The 19,606-nt window shown below is 37.4% G+C and overlaps 3 protein-coding genes across 26 annotated transcripts in view; 1 reads left to right on the forward strand and 2 right to left on the reverse strand.

Annotated features, from left to right (window-relative positions):
• LOC119548589 (sodium bicarbonate cotransporter 3) overlaps positions 1-19,606 on the forward strand; it is a 32,765-nt gene that overhangs the window by 11,416 nt on the left and 1,743 nt on the right. For 4 of the 24 annotated variants that reach the window (XM_037855925.1, XM_037855922.1, XM_037855927.1 and 1 more), the window contains 11 exons: positions 1,629-1,732; positions 3,449-3,661; positions 5,126-5,596; positions 5,780-5,911; positions 7,210-7,377; positions 8,065-8,302; positions 9,231-10,176; positions 10,239-10,741; positions 10,881-11,193; positions 17,192-17,434; positions 18,720-18,970. In XM_037855925.1, coding sequence (XP_037711853.1) covers positions 1,639-1,732; positions 3,449-3,661; positions 5,126-5,596; positions 5,780-5,911; positions 7,210-7,377; positions 8,065-8,302; positions 9,231-10,176; positions 10,239-10,741; positions 10,881-11,193; positions 17,192-17,434; positions 18,720-18,970 — 3,572 coding nt within the window. In that variant the 5' untranslated portion in view covers positions 1,629-1,638. Of the gene's footprint in view, positions 1-1,628; positions 1,733-3,448; positions 3,662-5,125; positions 5,597-5,779; positions 5,912-6,352; positions 6,467-7,209; positions 7,378-8,007; positions 8,303-9,230; positions 10,177-10,238; positions 10,742-10,880; positions 11,194-17,191; positions 18,503-18,719; positions 18,971-19,606 lie in introns of those variants that run through there. The other 20 variants (XM_037855936.1, XM_037855930.1, XM_037855932.1 and 17 more) reach the window with 16 other exon arrangements.
• Positions 11,251-12,445, reverse strand: LOC119548594. The gene is made up of 2 exons (XM_037855949.1): positions 12,336-12,445; positions 11,251-12,280 (listed from the first exon to the last, which is right to left on the reverse strand). The coding sequence occupies exons 1-2, from the start codon at positions 12,402-12,404 to the stop codon at positions 11,387-11,389; spliced, it is 963 nt and encodes a 320-aa protein (XP_037711877.1). The 5' UTR covers positions 12,405-12,445; the 3' UTR covers positions 11,251-11,386.
• Positions 12,772-14,247, reverse strand: LOC119548593. Its single transcript, XM_037855947.1, has 2 exons — positions 14,149-14,247; positions 12,772-14,093 (listed from the first exon to the last, which is right to left on the reverse strand). The coding sequence occupies exons 1-2, from the start codon at positions 14,215-14,217 to the stop codon at positions 12,960-12,962; spliced, it is 1,203 nt and encodes a 400-aa protein (XP_037711875.1). The 5' UTR covers positions 14,218-14,247; the 3' UTR covers positions 12,772-12,959.

Consider the following 19,606-nt stretch of genomic DNA (forward strand, 5'->3'; position numbering starts at 1 on the left):
TTGTCTATATATTAAAGTACCATATAGATTATACATTTCACTGGCTGATAAGGCAACGCGCAGCGCCGGCGACTCAAGATGATAGGCTATATAGAAATAAACCTTTATGCAATTCAAATTTTTCCATTATAATACTGCATGATCTTGAAAATAACTAAAATTACCCGGTGCAAACAAGAAAGAAATGTCTTTGTTTCACTGGATGAAAGAAATTTAAAATATATTCTACATATTCAAGTTCAATTTCAACAGAGCAATTTATAAATAGTTTGCAGGCATCTACATATACTTAATGTTGGGTTAGGACTGTGTTTAAATATTTTCATGTCCCTGTAATTTTGAAACATTAAAATAAATGTCAACTCCTAAAGGCCATAAATCTTATATTTTATCATCACCGCATTCCCAAAAAGATAACCTGTGACTAATGGAAGCCTGGGGTTGTAAAATAAAGTTTATAATTCAAGTTCACTTAAACTTGTCCGAATCAAAAATTTAACGCCTAACGAACCATAACCACGCCCAAGATTAGATCACATTAAGATATCCCCCCTCTTATCAGACACGTAGCACAAATTAAAGAGCAATTCCATTAAAAGGAGAATTGAAAACAAAATCCAAATGCATTTAGAGAATAATAATAATGAATTCATTTGCAATGAATGTTGGCCAAATGCTCGTAAATATTTCCATATTCAATTGGCAACTAACAGACTGAAGCACGTGTATTAAAAATCCATCCAATGGTGTGCAACGGAAAATATATTAAAAGTGAAATCAACTCACTGTTTAAAGACCATAAAAATTCAAATTGGACTGAAATGAAACCCCATCAGCAGACGAATAATTTACCAACGGGGAAGTGCTGCTAAAAATTCTCGGACTGTTAATGACAATTTTTCTATGAATATGACAAGTGACTATAAGAGTCACGGCAACTGAGCAACGAGTACGTAAATGACACTCGATGTGAAATCATTGGCATTTTGTCAGCATTTCGTTTTGTTTACCCTAATTAAAGGGATTTAAGCTACTTGTTAAATTCTTTAGGGCTTTAATAAAATTTTTTAAAATAATAATAAATTATATTTCAACATTTACAAAGCTTATGTATAAATAACCTTGTTAGTTACTTCTATCCTGTGGATAAAATATTTTCCTAATATTTATATATATGCTAAATAATATAAATATTTTAGATTTTATATATATATATATATTTAGAGTCTTTAAAAATCTAAAATATTTTTCGGAAAATAGAGTATACCATCTTCACCATTTTCGGCCCCCACAATTCACTTAATTTATGTCGATTTGTCGATCAGTTAAATGAGCGGCTTGTGTGAGTGTTTGTTTATATAGCAAAAGCGCATTTCAATTAGGTGATTGACAACGCATTTTTATATGCAGCGCAAGTCTGAGTTAAAATTGGAACTAAGGCTGCCTTAGGTGAGGCAACCGTAGCAGAGACCCCAATTACCGATAAGAAACTTATTCCCAGCACTATTAGAATGCACCTTTATATAGCGTTATTGAACACCATTTTAGTAGTAACAAGATGGACGATAATTACGCTTAATTATCTTGAAAATGTATATATTAAATTTCCCTTTTCTTATTCTTTTCAGACCTTGGACCATGAACTCCTCTAGCGGCGATGATGAGGCGCCAAAGGATCCGCGCACTGGCGGCGAGGATTTTACGCAACAATTTACAGAAAATGATTTCGAGGGTGAGTCGAGTTCCACTTCATCCTTTAAGGCCATTTTTTAATTGCTCACTGAATACTGATAAGTGAAACCTGAATGAAAACTATTGGGTCCACGCATGTACCAAAATTAAAGCTGACTTGTAAAACCAGCCAAGTGACAAGTCGATAGACAAACAAGAAATTTGCGTCGTGTTAATTGCAGGTTGACAACAATTTGACACGCAACCAAAACTAATGCCAAGATGGACTTCAAATTCTTAATGGAAATCAAATTTTTTCCAGGAAATCTTGCTTTGACTGGAAACTCAAATTAGATATGAGGGTCATACAAATTAGTTAATCTGTGCATTTAAGAAATAAAATAATAATCTTACATCGCTTCCGGTTTTGGTCTTTCATCTGCTTTATCTCACTGAATATACCATTCTCATCCTTAATTAATGTATTTTTAATATACAAAATAACATTTCCAAATACTATATTTCGAACTGTATAATGAAAAATGCATTTAACAGCTATTTGTTTTGTGTCGCTGAAAAACAACGCCCACAACTTTAATGCATATAAGAGCTATTCGCGTGACTTGTCGAAAAGTGGGAAAAAAATTCAGCTAGAAGATGTGCTCTGTATAATTAATTTAAATTTATGAAAAACTACTGATGCAAGTACATAGCAGATGATATCACAATTAGTCAACTGACTGAGCGCAAGTTGAACAAAGGCTTTGAAAATTAAAACTGGGAAATTGCTCTAAAACGGCCATCAAATTCAGGGAAATACTAATTAACATAAATTTATCTGTAGTCACTAAAAAGACAACATACACAGCAGGGAATTTGATTAAAACGGGACTGAATCTAAGATGGGGTTTGATTCATAGATGATTCAACGTTGCGTATACGTAACTCTCGGTGGCCTTGTGAAGGCAAAAAAATATATGCCAATGGCAGGAAAGAGTTATACACGAGTCTTATCGCTACAATACACACAGCTTAAAGTGAACTATAAGCTGCTGATTACAATTGAAATTGATGCCGAGTGAAAATACGTTTCGAAATAATGCATATTAAAGTGTTTCTAAAAGCATAGGGTTTTTAAAACAATGTAGTATATTATTGAGACTAAAGATCATTAAAAACAATTAAACATTTTGAAGTGATTTATAACTTTTTCATAGAACTAATAGTACAATTTTGCTTAATTATTAAAAATATTCAATGATAATATATAAATATAATTATAATAAATTGTCAATTTAGTGATTATGTCCCTTTTCAATTTTTTTTACTTGAAAGACATTTTTAAAAAATATATTTGTCGTTCTTAAAATTCTAGAAACAATGGAAAAATAAAATAAAACAGCTCAAAACTAAAATCCATATTAGAAATTGAGTTAAAACGAAACGTTATTTTCATAAAATTTAAATTTGACTATTTTGCTATTGTGTCCTTATATTAAAAGGTAAATTGAAAAGCCATTCAAACATCATGTACAATAAAAATAAATTCGAAATGAAATAGAACTCACAAATGGCGCTAGAGATTTCACAAGTACTCCCAATGCCGCAATAAAGAAAACAAATGACAACGAAAATGAAGCATTTTAAGCTAATAGAATTATGTAACACAATTGCAATTTATAAACAACGTCGCACTCAATTTGGACCATTTTCCCCGGCCCCCTTGCTCCCTTACCAACTGGCTCCTTCTGACATTTTACCCGCATTTTTCCTGCAGGACATCGGGCCCACACCGTTTATGTGGGCGTCCATGTGCCAGGAGGACGACGCCACTCGCAGCGCCGGCGCAAGCACCACCACAGCGGCCCCGGAGGGGGTGGCACGGGGGGCAGTGTGGGCGGTGGTGGCTCCCTCGGCGGATCCGGAAGTGTGGGCGGTGGTGCGGGCAAGGACAACGTCAGCGAGAAGCAACAGGAAGTGGAGCGACCAGGTGCGTCCAGGTGTCCCCCGCTTTATTGCAGCCTCGTGTTTCTTGGGCAGATATAATTGCAATATGGTTGCCCCCAAAGAATGGCCAGTAAATGTGGCCAATCAGTTTCGGCCAGGCCGAGAATTGTGGCAAATTACAGGAACTCCGAAGTGGGGGAAAATTTCACAAATTACAGTGTCCCTGTCTGAGATTGCTCACTCATCAGGGGGAAAATGACGGATGATTGGCTTACAGTTTGCCGTCAACAAGAAGTTTTGATTGTAATGCGAAATAGCAGGTTAAAGGGTGACATTGAATTAGGATAATGGAGTTACCTACAGGCAAAAGTATAGAGAATTTGGTAGGAAGGGCACCTACTTAAACTTAGGTATAGGTATAGTTTCCTGCAAACTAACTAATAACAATATTACTCAACCCATCATTAAACCTAACATAAATTAGCAAACCATCCCATTAATTCATGCGTTTACCTTTAATATTATACGGTAAAGAACTCGACTTACTGCTTTTCACATAATCTTCCGCAACCTATCCCAACAGCCCCCACTAAGCTTACTTGCATACCTCACCTGACCTATCTGTTTGATTTATTATCATCTCATTTGTTTTTTTATATTTTTTTATATTGTTTTTACTTTCCTGTTTAATTTAATACTTATTTATGTTAATTTATTCAGGTAAAAGTAAATAAATTGTATACTTGTTTCCCAGCCCAAAACACACCAATCTAAACGTTACCCTCCTCATTTACCTGTCAGCATTAATCTTAATATTTTCTGTCCTCGTACCAAAATGTATAATTTGCTAGCACCTTAAGCCTGCTTTAACTTCATAAACAATAACACGCAATCCAAACATAAAGCACAAACAAACTCAAATGGGGCTAAGTTGGACATATGGATGGCAATGGGCAGTGGCCAATTCCCAGCACAGATCAGGGCCAAATTATTATGGCAATTAATTTTAGTACGCGCTCACCAGAATCCAAGGATGCGAAACACATGATTGCCATAAATGGGGTGGAAATGGCAAGAAGATGTTGCTGCCAAGTCATAAATGCTGATTAGGCTAATGAAGTTTTGCACAGGAGAAAAATATTGCACTTGATATTAGAAAGAACTTGATTCTTTGTTTAAGAACAAGATTTAATATTTTATTACTTCATTTTAATTTGTTTTATATTTTTGTTTCATTTATAATTTATAATAATGAAATGCACATTTAAGAATTTGAGAACATTCTTTATTTAAGAATAAGATTTATTATTCCTTACTTAAAATTTTTTATTTGAATAATTTTTTTCAAATTGAATATATTCTGTTTCTGTGAAAGTAATTCTTTTATTTATTTATTAAAATTTTATTTATAAGGTTTTTTTATATATTTTAATTTGATTAATAATTTGAATAAAAATCACCAATGTATAGACCACACTTTTCTGATACTGTATCCTTAAAATTATAGTGACTCCTCCGGCCCAGCGCGTTCAGTTCATACTCGGCGAAGATGTGGACGACGGCACACATGTATCGCACCCCCTGTTTTCCGAAATGGGGATGCTGGTGAAGGAGGGCGACGAGATCGAGTGGAAGGAGACGGCTCGATGGATCAAATTCGAAGAGGATGTGGAGGAGGGTGGCAATCGGTGGTCGAAGCCCCACGTGGCCACCCTCTCCCTTCACTCCCTCTTCGAGCTGCGTCGCCTGCTGGTCAACGGAAGTGTGATGCTGGACATGGAGGCCCACAATCTGGAGGTGATGGCCGATCTGGTCTGCGATCACATGGTCAGTGCAGGAACCCTGCCACCCGGGGTCAAGGATAAGGTCAAGGATGCCCTCCTGCGACGTCATCGTCATCAGCACGAGTATGCCAAAAAGACGCGACTGCCCATTATACGATCCCTGGCCGATATGCGCAATCATTCGTCATCGAAAAGTAAGTATGGGGCTTTCACGACCATCACATAAGTTTACTCGAAGCTCATCTCGTTCGTTTGGTGTTCATCTGTGATCCATCTGCGAGTTTAAGTGCCCACCACTCAGATCACCTCATTTAGGATCATTCTGTCAAAAAGTGTCTAAAACTCTCATCCGATCCGAACTAATACTAATAACTCAGACCTGGGCAAGAGCACTCCACTGCACTCACTGCATGGCTCGGCAGGTGGCCTGGAACCGACTGGAAATTCCCAGACACCCCTCTATGTGTCGAGTAAGGATCAGCGTGGTTGTTATCTCGCTGTTCCCACAGGTATAGCCTTAGAACTAGAAAGCGAACCCCATCACCACTCTCTACCTTAAGCAATCTCTGTATACTGAAAACCAAAGCCGTATTTTCAGTTGCCTTGCACTTAACAAAAAGCACCCAGAAACAAGTCAATCAAAAGTAAGAGCTAAGAGCTAAAGTTATACTGCGGAGATTTGAATCTCCCCTCCTGGAAATATCATCCCTTAGAGAAAAACCTAAGTCTATTATATAAATCTAAGTATATTATTTAATTTGTCTTTTAAACACTTAAGCTGCTCCAATGACTTCTAATATTATTCCCTGAAGAGGAATCTTCCTTTAGAGTGCCCTCTTACCACCCAGAAATCGTGATCATCCATTAATCACTCATACTCATTGCTAACGAAATGGGGTAGTCACTCAAGAATCAAGAAATAACTTAGCCTTTGTCGTTCACCCAATAAGCTGACACTTCAACCCACCTGGGGGCCATTGGGGTCACCACATGGTTCCATGCCGGGGCATCACCCCAACATCAGGCCCAAAATCAAGGACAACCGCAATCTCAAACAATGCCAAGTAATACCTCATCAATGGTTTTTACTGTACTTTGCTGTACCTATTAAGAGCACGCTGTGTTTTTCGATGATTATCTCTTGTCATTGACTCTTCTATTTTCTCTACTCCTTGAACTTATTAATCTACTCACTGTATAACCAACTATAATATTCAAGAGCTCGTTAGTCCCTTTCTATGATGATATACCCCATTTGTTGTGCTGTCTATTTACACGATTTAAGCCGTTGAACTATATATTTAACCAATGAAACTTACCCAACATATTAAGATCAGCCACATAAAATATATATTACGTTTCGTATCTATCCTCGCCCTACTTTTATCTCTAACTCTACTCACTTCTTTAATAATACTCTATCGATTGTAAGCCCCGTTCCTTCGAACACAATTTTATTTATAACTTTTTCTATTCTCTGGATCAAAGAAATAATTGTTTAGTCCAATAAACGACACCCTCTTCTAAGATAATTTTAATTTACATTAAGTATTTCTTTATATACTTGGTCAATACTTTGATTTCTAATTCCTAAGAACGGGATATATCAATAGGTGATCAGAAATCAATTATTTTTAAATCCCTATGCTTGAGAGCCTCTCAATGATAATTTTTATAAGAAGAAAGTAAGAAAACAAAATATTTAGATCCTCAACTAAAGCAGTGTAGATGAACCAGACCAGCTCGAGATACTTAGAGAATGTCCTCAACCTAATGATAACCCACACAAAACACAAACATTTTCCAGTTGAAGAGCACTCTGGCAACACATTGGGGGCCACAACTCCGATTTCCCTAACGGCCAGCGAACCGGGACCGCCCGGATCCAATGGAAACCCAAGTCTTAGCACCGCTGCCAGCGGCATGGGTCGCTTCCTAACGGTGCCCAGTGGAAAACCCAGCAACAGAACGCTCGGTAAAGAACCCCACTTCAAGAAACTATATCCAACAATCTCAAGAACTGACCGTTTTCGTTATCGTTTACCGTTTACCGTTTAATTTTGCGTGACTGTTAATTGTTTAATTGGTCCTGAAATATACATTGAAAATATCCTTGGTAGTTCTCAGTTTTGTATATAGAATTGGATGAAAAAAGTGGCATACGAAGTGGCGAAATTTGCATGAAGGTTATATCGAGCTGAATTGGAAAATCAGGAAATGGTTCTGAAGAGAAAATCTAGATCAAAGGAAATCACACACAATTGCACGCTTATCACCACCTAACATACATACTTTCAGAACTAACTATTTTCCAATATATTTTGCATGCTTCATTATCTGTATCTGAACTCAATCTGAAATCTTTTCCAGCCTTCTTAGACGAATCCGAATTTAATCAAATATCTCTCTTTTGCACTTCTTTTTTCGTATGTTTTTTATGTTGTTCCGTTGTAACGTGTTGACCTACATGTTGTTGTTGTTATTATTATTATTGTAATACCTATCAACGCACGATTCCCAAAAATAACTTGAATAATGCAAACACAACACCAAAACCTGCACCCCGTGACCCGAATGAAAAAACAAAAAAACGCGACTAATGCAGAGAAAAAATCTAATTCTAAACACTCGCGGCCCGCACAAAACCTGCCGTCGATCACAGAGGACATGGTCAAGAGCCCGAGCAACCAGTCGATGGCCCGGCCAGGAAGTGGATCCGAGCTCAGCGAGCAGCAGCACAAGGGCAACACCCACTTCATGAGAAAGATCCCACCGGGCGCCGAGGCCAGCAACATCCTCGTGGGCGAGGTGGACTTCCTGGAGCGCACCCTATCCTGCTTCATCCGCCTGAGCCAGGCGGTGGTCCTGGGCGATCTCACCGAGGTGCCCGTACCCACAAGGTAGGTTTACTCGATTGAGTTCTTATTAGACAGTCAGGGAAAGGAGTGACTTTCGGTCGTAACTTGGTTAAAACAGACTTCGGTTGCACTAAAATCTCCGGTTTTAAAGGTCATAAAAAACACAATATTATTTTCAACTTCCACTTGGATAGATTTTATTAAATGGTAATCTTTTTCAAAGATTTAACACAATCAGGTCCTTATTCGGTCCTTATTTGGTTAAAAAAAATTTCTCCGATTTTTAAGGTCTTACAAAAACACATTATTATTATAAACTTTCACTTGTTTATATTTTACCAAATGCTTTTCTTTTTAAATAATTTTTTTAAATAATAAATTTCTGAAAAGTGATTTGATTTAAAATATATTAATTTTTTATTTTTTATGTACTCTATTATTGTTTATATAATTATAATTTTTAAACCTTTTTATCACACAATTTTACATAATACTCTTACAAATTTTTTATATTGCTCATACAAATTTTTGTTTGTTTTCGAAACTAAATGTTTTATTTAAATGACCTTTTGATAAAGTTAAATCTAACTTTAATAGACCCATCAAATATTTGAGTAATTTAGTGATCTAATGGAATTATCTGTTTATTACCCACAAAAAAATAGCTTATTATGATAATAAACTTCCAGTGTGAACTGAAATTTTCCACAAAATAAATTTCGACAGTAATTTATAATTTGCAATGAAATAAATGACATGTTATTTATGACTTTACGATTGCTATAAAGATATAAAATTTGATTAATTATTATCATTTATTTTGTGTTAGCTGTTAGACTGAGAGAACATTTCATATTAAATGTTAAAAACAAACGAATCAATAAATAAAAAGCTGTTAAGTAAACTCCATAATAATTAAATATATGGAATCCATAAATCCCTGATACTAATAGCCTCTACTTTCTTACAGATTCGTCTTTATCCTGCTTGGTCCGCCCGGCAGTCAGAGCAACTTCCATGAGATCGGCCGGGCAATGGCCACCCTGATGTCCGACGAGATCTTCCACGAGGTAGCGTACCGAGCTCGCAAGCGGGATCACCTGCTGTCCGGAGTGGACGAGTTCCTTGATGCAGTTACCGTGCTGCCGCCGGGCGAATGGGATCCCACCATTCGGATTGAGCCACCGGCGGCCATTCCCTCCCAGGAAGTGCGCAAGCGTCCCCCAGAGTTGCCCAAGGAGGAGGTGGACGAGGAGGAGGAGGAGGCGCGCCTGAGGGAGGAGAACGGTCTGTCCCGGACGGGCCGACTCTTTGGAGGCCTCATCAACGACATCAAGAGGAAGGCACCCTGGTACCTTAGTGACTACAAGGACTCCCTGTCCATGCAGTGTGTGGCCTCCTGGATCTTCCTGTACTTCGCCTGCCTGTCCCCGATCATTACGTTCGGCGGTCTGCTGGCGGAGGCCACTGGCAAGCACATGGCTGCCATGGAGTCCCTGGTGTCCGGGTTCGTTTGTGGCATGGGCTATGGCTTCTTTTCGGGTCAGCCGCTGACAATTCTCGGGTCCACCGGTCCAGTCCTGGTCTTCGAGTCAATTATCTACGAGTTCTGTCTGAAGATGGGCTGGGAATATATGACCTTCCGGTTCTGGATCGGCATGTGGGTCGCCGGCATTTGTATCGTTCTGACCGCGATTGATGCCAGTGCCCTCGTCTGCTACATCACCCGTTTCACCGAGGAGAATTTCGCCACCCTGATCGCGTTCATCTTTATCTACAAGGCCATTGAGAATGTGATGGTTATCGGTAAGAACTTTCCGGTCAATCAGGGGATATACGACTGTGTCTGTACACCGCCAATCGGGAGCAATGCCAGTGTGATCGAGTATGCCAAGTACAATTGGGACTATTGTGAGGTAGGTGATGTCATAAAAAAGTCTTAGAAACTAATATATATTAACTAATTTAAATTTTCCAGTCCTACAATGGCACCTTGGTTGGTGGAGACTGCGGCAGCCCGCCCACCGAAAACGTTTTCCTTATGTCGGTGGTTCTCTGCGCCGGCACCTTCCTCATTTCCACCGTTTTGAAGGAGTTCAAGAACGCCCTTTTCTTCCCCTCGATCGTTCGCCAGTACATTAGCGATTTCTCCGTGCTGATCGCGATTTTCGCCATGAGTTTCTTTGACTATTCGCTGGGTGTGCCCACCCAGAAACTGGAGGTCCCCAACGAGTTGAAGCCCACACTTAGCACCAGGGGTTGGCTCATACCGCCATTCTCCGAGAAGAACCCCTGGTGGTCGCCGATAATTGCCGTCTTTCCCGCCCTGCTCGGAACCATCCTGATCTTCATGGACCAACAGATCACGGCCGTAATTGTGAATCGCAAAGAGAACAAACTGAAGAAGGGCTGTGGCTACCATCTGGATCTGTTCATCCTCTCGATTCTGATCGCCATTTGCAGCGTGATGGGTCTACCTTGGTGAGTTTTGAGTCTTATTATTTCTAAGGAGGGCTTCTCTGGTAATAATAATAATATGAAATAATATTAAAAGAACTAAGCATTTTTAAAGCGGTTCTTAGACAAAAAATGAAATATTAAAATAATTTCCCATCTTCAGGTTCGTGGCTGCCACCGTGCTGAGCATCAACCACGTGAACTCGCTGAAACTGGAATCGGAGTGCTCGGCCCCTGGCGAGAAGCCACAGTTCCTGGGAGTGCGCGAGCAGCGGGTGACCCACATTCTGATCTTCCTGACCATCGGCGGCTCCGTGCTGCTGACCCCGCTGCTCCGTCACATTCCCATGCCAGTTCTGTTCGGCGTCTTTCTTTATATGGGCGTGGCCTCGCTCAAGGGTCTGCAGTTCTTCGATCGCATACTTATCATGTTCATGCCGGCCAAGTACCAGCCGGACTATATGTTTCTGCGCCAGGTGAGTTACCATTTCAATGCCCCCTAAAATATTTTCAAAAGAATGTTGAATTCCATGCTCTTTAAACAGCGTTGATACATATATTTAATGCAGTAATATATTAGATTAATAAAATATTTAAGAAGTAAGTTTTATAACTTCACTTAACAATTTTTGTTGGGAGCTTTTCACTCCTTTCTTGTAAAAAACCTCCTTAAACCCTTTTTATAAACACCCAATCACTTCTTTTGACGGACTCCGCAGAATTATCGCTGTTATCCGGAGAAACATCCGTAGAAGTGTCATCAGTAGAGGTATCATCAGTAGAAGTATCATCCGTTGAAGTATTTTCAGTAGAAGTTTCCTCATTATTTCCCTTAAGTTCTTTAATCATATGTTTCATTTTGTTCTCCTCATTCCAAATTTTAAATTGCTCAATCAGGGAAGTTATATTAAAATCAGCAGGCAATACCGATTCATAGACAATATTATTATTGCTATCAGTAGTACTTTCTGAAACAGTGGAACCTTCAGTGCTTGTTGTTTCCTGTTCAGCTTTTTTTTCATCTTCCACCATTTTGTCATGTTGCTCTTTCAGGTATTGTACGAGTTTATCTACCTCTTCGGTTGTAGAACTTGTAGAACTTTCATAGTGGGGAGTAACACCCTTAACCATATCATCATAATATTTAATCAGTTCAGAAATATTCACTTTTGAAATGTCTACCCAATCAACAGGCACAGTATTGCTTTCAGTCGGAGAAATCCGGTCGAGCTTGCGAAGGTCCTCCGAGATTTCGTTTAGTCGGTTCTGTATACTCTTTGGACTTCCCGTGATCCTTTCCGAATTCTCACATTTCTCGCCTTTCCTTTCCTCCATTATGGCATCGTAGATCTCGATAAAGTCATTGAAAATACTCCTCGCACGGGAGCCATAATCAAAAGTCGAGGAACGTCCATTGGGAATCGTCGACTGCCTAGAGCATTCCGATTGAGTCAGTCGGTTTTCAAAACTCGACAATCTCTTGTTCAAAGTTTCGCCAAATGATTGAAGCTGTCTCTCCAAAAATCCGGTTACTCGTTTGAACTCATCAGAGCAGGTCGAGTCCTAGAACAAATGTATTTCACTGCCATGCACTGTACTGAACCAACTATCAACTCACTTGTGCACTAACGACCGTGGTCCTTTGTAAGGCTACCCCGAGGAGAACAAATATCAGGACTTGTCTCATGTTTGTCGACAGCTATGAACTCTCACCCACCGCAATTAAAATGAGACTGAAATGTATTTCCAAGAGGGAGATATTTATGCGAGAAATTTTAAAGCTATGTATGTATGTATTTCTGTAGACATGCAGTTTCTCTGGAAAAAAAACCACATCCGGCGGAACTGATTAGCACAAAGTGCCGGGCAACTAAGGAACACTTTTTAAGCTCTTCTTTTATCAAAGCTTTACATATATCAATATTTAAAGAGCGCACTCACTGTAGGTCTTTACTCTTTCATTTAAAGAGGTGACTAACACCTCTTCTTTTTAAATTCAAAAATTTATATTAATTCAAAAAAAATCCCATTAAAGTATACGTTTTTAAAGTTACTTTTTACGAACGCAGTTTATTTGTATATTCTACGCACAAATCATAATTTTACAGTACTATAAGGGTTATAATATATTTAACAAATATTTTTCGATATTCGGCTACCGACAAAACAGGTTGATTTATTTTATTTGTTTTTTATATTTTCATAGCTTATATATTTTATGCATGCTTAAACCTTTTTTATTTTACGTTAGTTTTTCTGATTCCTTCCGCTTTTTATAGTTTTCCATTACGCTGTTCAGCGAATCTTTTACAGATCCAGTTTTAGTTGTGTCGCTTTTAATAAGGCCATCCTTTTTCAAGCTATAATATTTATTTAGAATGTAAGTCAACACATCTTCTGTTGATTCCAATTCGCCGTTGTGAGAAATTCCGTCAGAAAAAGTACTGTCAGTATCTTCAGTGAAAATATTTTCTGAAGTACTTTCCTCATTATTTTCCATCAAAGAGGTTTTTTTATTAAATTGCTCTTTAGTACTGTTTTTCCAAGCCAAAAATTTCTCTATCATGACATCCATATTCATTTTTATAGGTATCCAGGCCGGTTCAGTAGTACTATCAATTGAAAAGTTGTCAGTCGTAGTACTTTCTTCATTATTTTCCTCATTAGTTCTCTTTTTCCAAGCTAAAAATTTCTCAATCATGACATCCATATTCATTTGTTTAGGAATCCAAGCCATTTCAGTAGTACTATCATCTAAAAAATTGTCAGTCGTAGTACTTTCATCATTACTTTCCATCACATTTCTGTTCTTCAAAGCTAGATATTTCTCTAAGGGAATCCAGACCACTTCAGTTCTATCACTAAAGGTGCTGTCAGTAGTATATGTGTAGTCTGTAGTACTTTCTTCTGTTCTCTTCGTATTAGGCCGATCCTTAAATTTATTAAAGATTAATTTTATATTTTCGGGAATCCTGGATTCAGAATGAACTGTATTTTCAGTCTCAGAAATTCCACCGAGTGTGAGAAGGTCGTTCCAAGTGTCTTTTACTCGATTTTGTATACTTTTTGGATTTTCCGTGATCTTTTCCAATTCTTGGCGCTCATTTTGTTCATTACTGGTATCTGAAGTACTCTCACTTTCCCTCATCCTCGCATCGTAAATCTCGATTAAGTCATCAATTATACTCCTCACACGGGAGCCATAATTAAAATTCTGGGATCGTTCATCGTATATCGTTGATTTCTTTGTGCATTCCGATTGTGTTAGTCGGTTTTCAAAACTTGCCAATCTCTCGTTCAAAGTTTCGCCGAATGATTGAAGCCGGCTCTGCAGAAACTGGGTTATTCTTTTGAATTCATCAGAGCAAGTTGGGTCCTAGAAGGAATATATTTCTGTGACATGCACTGTGGTGGACAAACTAATAACTTACTTGTGAACTAACAACGTTAGTCATTTGGAAGGCTGTCCCAAATATTAAAATGATCAGAATTTGTCGCATCCTGTCCACAGCTTACAACTTTTAGTCATCAAAGTTAAAATAAGACTGAGATTAATTTCCGAGGGAATTGCACTTTTGTAAGAAATTGCCAAGTTCCCTTTATTATTGTTGCAATTTTGATACCCATTACTTGTTGAGTAAAAAGGTATATTGTATTCGTCGGAATGTATGTCACAGGTGTAAGGAAGCATTTTCAACCCTTGATAGTATGAATATATATTCCTGATCAGGATTACAAGCCGAGTCGATCTAGACATGTCCGTCTGTCTGTCCGTATGAGTGCTGAAATTTCGCAAACTTTTAAAGCTAGGTTCTTACAAGTTTGTTTCAGCACAGTACATTAAAATTGATTTTATTCATCAATGCCTAATACCTAAATAGCCTGGAATTTTATTTTAAAATCGGTCAACAAGCTGCTGCTTTCTTTTAATGACTATTTTGTAAAAAAATTTACCATAACATCGAAGCCAGTCAATAGATGTATGTAGTTAATATTTTAATGGCGCAGAAAAAATAACTCATTAAAAAAAGCTCTTCGTCCCAATATTTTATTGTGCATCTCATAGATTAACTGAGTAACGGGTATCTTATAGTTGAAGCGCTCTGCCTTGTTTTTTGCAAAAACCACAGCATCCGCTCGATTAAAATAGCCCGTTTGTATGTATGAGCGGATTCCACACTACACGCTCCATTTTTGTGACTGATAAAAGATGTCTCTTTTCTGACCCCGAATAACTTTAAGGGAATTTCTAAAATTTGTCAGAAAAATAAAACATTCTACAGTGTATATACCCGAATCCTAGTCTAAGACTCAAAGCTAATAATATATCACTAAAATTTGTAATATATCAGAGAAGGGAAACCGTTCTCTGCGCATTAGTCATACATTTAAGAGACATTAAAGATTGTTGGCTGGGAACAAAGTGGTGTTTTACACGCAAAAATTAAGATTTTAAAACCACTTAATTTTTGCTAGTGATTAAAATTCGTAATTTGATATAGATAACTATAGATTTAAGTAACATATCTCATAAACTTTAGTTTTTTGAGTCAACTTTAAGTAAAGAAACCTATTTTAAAATAAAACAAAATATGCAATAAATATTTATTTTATGGACCATTTACACTTATAATGTAAATTTTCAATTAAGCGGCAATGAAAATATTTATTTTTCTTTTAATTGTACAGTATATAATAACTGTGATCAAATCAGGATTATTAATATTTAAGATACTTAAAACTTAATTTTCATACTCATATCATTTGTATCGACCTCTAGACAACTCTTATTAGTTTATAATATAATTAATACGTATACATAGATACTTTTTCATGTATCGTTAGAAATTGTTAGTTGCTTACGTTGGCAGTTATGTGGCAAGAGATAAAAACTTTTAATTTCTTTTTAAACTATTCTGCCATGATCTATAATCTTTCATCGCGACTTGCATCGCATCGTACGTAGACTTAAAGTCCCATTTGCTTTCATCAAATTTAGTGTTTGTAGAAGTTCTGTCTGTACACAAATAATCGGTGGAAGCCTTTTTAACACTTTTGTCGTAATTTTCGTTCGAAGAAGTTTCATTTTTAATTGTTTCCTGATTAAGTTTGATCTCCTCTTTCCTTGTTTTAAATGTCTTAATTATATTATTCACATTCATATCTTTTGGATCAAAAACAATTACACTCTTTTCGGTTAAATCTCCATTTTTCACCATTATATTATATTGAGTAATCGGGTGTTTTACGTGCTTTTCCCAATCAAAAGGAATATTCGCTTTGGTTACATTTCCATTCTCTATCTGTAAATCATACAGATCTATCAAGTATTGTAGGTATTTTTCCAAATCCCCTTCACTCATCCACGCAAGAGAAATATTGATAAATTTATTGAATATACTTTTAACTAGGGTCCCATGATCACTAGATGGGGGACCTCCATTTTGAATTGTTGACTTCTTTGAGCATTCCGATTGTGTTATTCGATTTTCAAAGCTTTCCAATCTCAGGTTCAAAGTTTCACCAAATGATTTAAGCCGAGTATCCAAAAATTCGGTAGTTAGTTTCAATTTTTCAGAGCAGCTAGAATCCTAGAATAAATATGATTTATTTCAGTGTACTGTGCTTACCAAACAATTAACTCACTTCCAAACTAGCCACTGTCCTTTGTAAGGCTATCCCAAATAAAAATATCATCAGAATTCGTCTCATTTTATCCACAACTTAGAACTTTGGCCCAGAAAAATTAAAACAAGACTAAAATATATTTTAAAGGGCGACCAAACTTTTATAAGAAAGTTGTAAGTTGTAATCAACAAATTGACATAGCTTTGATGCTAAAACTTAGTCATATTGTTTTAAAAATTTCAAATTCCTAAAAAAACATTATGATTAATTTCAACAATGTGTATGTGTATATCGCTGCGAATTGTTTAGTTAGCTTTCCGAAAATAATAATTTTTTACCCAAACTTTAGATAAAACATTGTTTTTATGCTTTCTAAAAGTTAAATTTATTATTAAAATTTCGCAAATACCAAAGGAATATGGCCTGCCATAAACTTATTTTGCCCTTCTATTCGCACTCCTCTAAAGCATAAGTTTTGAATATATAACAAAATATATTCTTCTTTTTTTACATTTTTCTGAACAGTTGGAGTCCCAGAATAAATATATTTCGTTGCTTAACAAACTATTAATTCACTTGTAAACTGCCCACTGTCCTTTGTAAAGCTCTCCCCGATAAAAAACTTTTAGCACTAGTATCAACATACTATGCTTAGCAACAACGTCCGAAAAATTGTCCACAGCCGAATAACAAACTGATAGTCATACATAAAAAATGCAGGCTTAGTTATATATAACGAGTCAAATACCAGAGGTTCTTATTTATATATATGAATGTATAACTGATTACTTTAATTTTGAAACTTTTAAGGCCGCTTCTAATAATTCCAACTGACTTATTTTACAGGTTCCCATCAAACGCGTCCACTTGTTCACCATTATTCAGCTGGCCTGTCTCATTATTCTGTGGCTGATCAAGTCCTTCTCGCAGACCTCGATCCTGTTTCCCCTGATGCTGGTGGTGATGATTGGTATACGAAAGGCCCTGGATCTGGTATTCACTCGTCGCGAGCTGAAGATTCTGGACGACATAATGCCGGAGATGACGAAGCGGGCGGCGGCAGATGACCTGCACAAACTGGACGCTGAGGTGGGCTTATTGGCGCGAATCTTCCCCTGGGGAAAAGGTAGTCGTGGCCGGGTGGTGACCAAGCCGCCGGGCCTCGATGGTGGCCTCGCTGGGTCTGGTGGTGCGGGCAGTGCCGGTGGCGCTGTCCTCATCAGCTGCTCCACCTCAAATGCAAATGAGAAGGAGTTCGAGGCACAGAGCAGTCTGCTCAAAAAGTAGAAGACACTGAACACCTACCGAGCACACACGCATACTTAGACAAGAAAACACCCACACGCCCACATCCACGTACACGCCAAAACAAAAGAAAATCCCACGGACCAGTGCTGCCCATTTCATTTGCGTTTGCAGTGCTGCCCAGTCCCCCGCACAAAACCAACGATTAGCGATACTTGCTTCGATCGTTTCGATACCGATAAACTCAATTTTTAATATATTATTGATTAATTTGCATTTTGTCGGTCTTGATACATCTTAATCAGCTACCATAGTTATCTACCCATATATATAAATATGCATTATTCTCTGTTATATACGTTTTTATCATGTCTTTAACAGTATTTTGTAAATGTTTTCCCCCTACCCCACACCATTATAATTTTAAAAAATATGGCATGCAGCAATTTTGCATTTTGTTTTTATATATACGATATATTTTTATACAATTGTTTAACTACTTTTTGATCCTTTGCTTAAAAAACGCTTTTAAACCACTTGTAAATGCCAAACCTATAAGAAAGAAATTATGTGGCTTTTCGTAGTGCAAAAACGTGTTATCTATCCGAACCTACTCTAAAACTACTCTTACCCTATATATATACAAATATGATATTTATAAATGTAAATGAAATTCTAGCTTAAGTCATAATTAGTCAAACGTTTACACTGTACAACAAGTACCTTAATGTATTAAATGGAACCTGTTATGTTATTTTATAGTCATCGGGTCGAGAGGTCCAGTAACTAACCAGCGACACAAAACCCACACGTAATTGTAGCGAAAATTGATGTAAAAATTTCATGGGCAAAATCCAAAATTAAAACACAAAAAAAACCTAAACAAATAAAAATAAAATAATTTGGCTTAAATCTAAAATTGAACACACTACACCGAATTGGCTTTGACACAATACCACTGATTTAGACATCACCCCTTTTAATTAGCGAGCTCTTTCTACTTCGCCTTGTCACTTATGCAACATTAGAACAGATATGCTATACCTCTTTCTACTCATCTCTTGCTCTCTTCCTGAGAGATGTTTCTTTGGTCCCAAAACTATGCAAACTGTGCAAATTTATATTGAAGGACAATCACCATCAGCATCATCCGAGTTCCGGTACCGGGGCCAACTACAATGCCGATAAGTCGGGTCCCACCACCATTCACATACCCCTATCGGGGAACAAGCCCGGAAACAATGGACCCACACTGAACATTCCCCAGGAGGCTGTCAATCGCACCACAGTCTGGCAGCAGATAAACAAGGATGGCAATGGGATCTCGGAGCAACTGATCATTCCGGTCACCCTCAAAGTCCGTCAGATCAATGGCAACCAGTAAGTGTTTCCAAAGGGATCAGTCCAGAATGAGAGATCAGATCAGATCACACACTAATCCTCTCATGAGCTGCTAGATCTTTTGCTTGCCATATTGTATATAAGCGATTTCTCTTTCCTTTCCTACGCTCAACAATAGATTGACCTAGAAATCGCCCATCAAATTGGAGTTTAAAGAAATATTTATATAATTCGAAAACTAGGTATTAATAAGACTTCTACCCTTTTAGGGACTGGCATTGTTAGCAAAACAAAATAATAACATTTCTTAGTTATCACTTTATGCAGTTGGTTCTTAAAACTGTGTTACTCATTGGAATTTTAGAAATTCCACAGATAATAAAAAACTGTGTTTCTACTAGATGATTATTTGAAAAGAAACTTCCCTAGTGCTGTTAGTTCGAGCGCGCCAGTATATCACAAAAGTGACACATTTTGACACAAACAATTTTAATGCAGTAAGCATTCTTGATAAGCATTTTGATACAAAGAATTCTGTCGATTGCTTCTGGATTTTTTTTGTATTCCCTTATTAAAAGAAAAGGAAGAAAGCAGAGTAAAAGATAATTGGAACCCAAATATGATTAATATTACAATATGGGCGAGTTCGGGAAAATTTCTATTGAGTGTATCGAC

This window comes from Drosophila subpulchrella, chromosome 2L, assembly GCF_014743375.2.
Source record: "Drosophila subpulchrella strain 33 F10 #4 breed RU33 chromosome 2L, RU_Dsub_v1.1 Primary Assembly, whole genome shotgun sequence".
Taxonomy (NCBI): Eukaryota; Metazoa; Arthropoda; class Insecta; order Diptera; family Drosophilidae; genus Drosophila; species Drosophila subpulchrella.

Bases quoted from the DNA above. Each gene is read 5' to 3' on its own strand.
- LOC119548593 (XM_037855947.1), bottom strand. From the start codon at position 14,217: ATGCGACAAATTCTGATCATTTTAATATTTGGGACAGCCTTCCAAATG. The intron at 14,094-14,148 runs GTAAGTTATTAG...TATTCCTTCTAG, and splicing joins CTAACGTTGTTAGTTCACAA to GACCCAACTTGCTCTGATGA.
- LOC119548594 (XM_037855949.1), bottom strand. From the start codon at position 12,404: ATGAGACAAGTCCTGATATTTGTTCTCCTCGGGGTAGCCTTACAAAGG. The intron at 12,281-12,335 runs GTGAGTTGATAG...CATTTGTTCTAG, and splicing joins CCACGGTCGTTAGTGCACAA to GACTCGACCTGCTCTGATGA.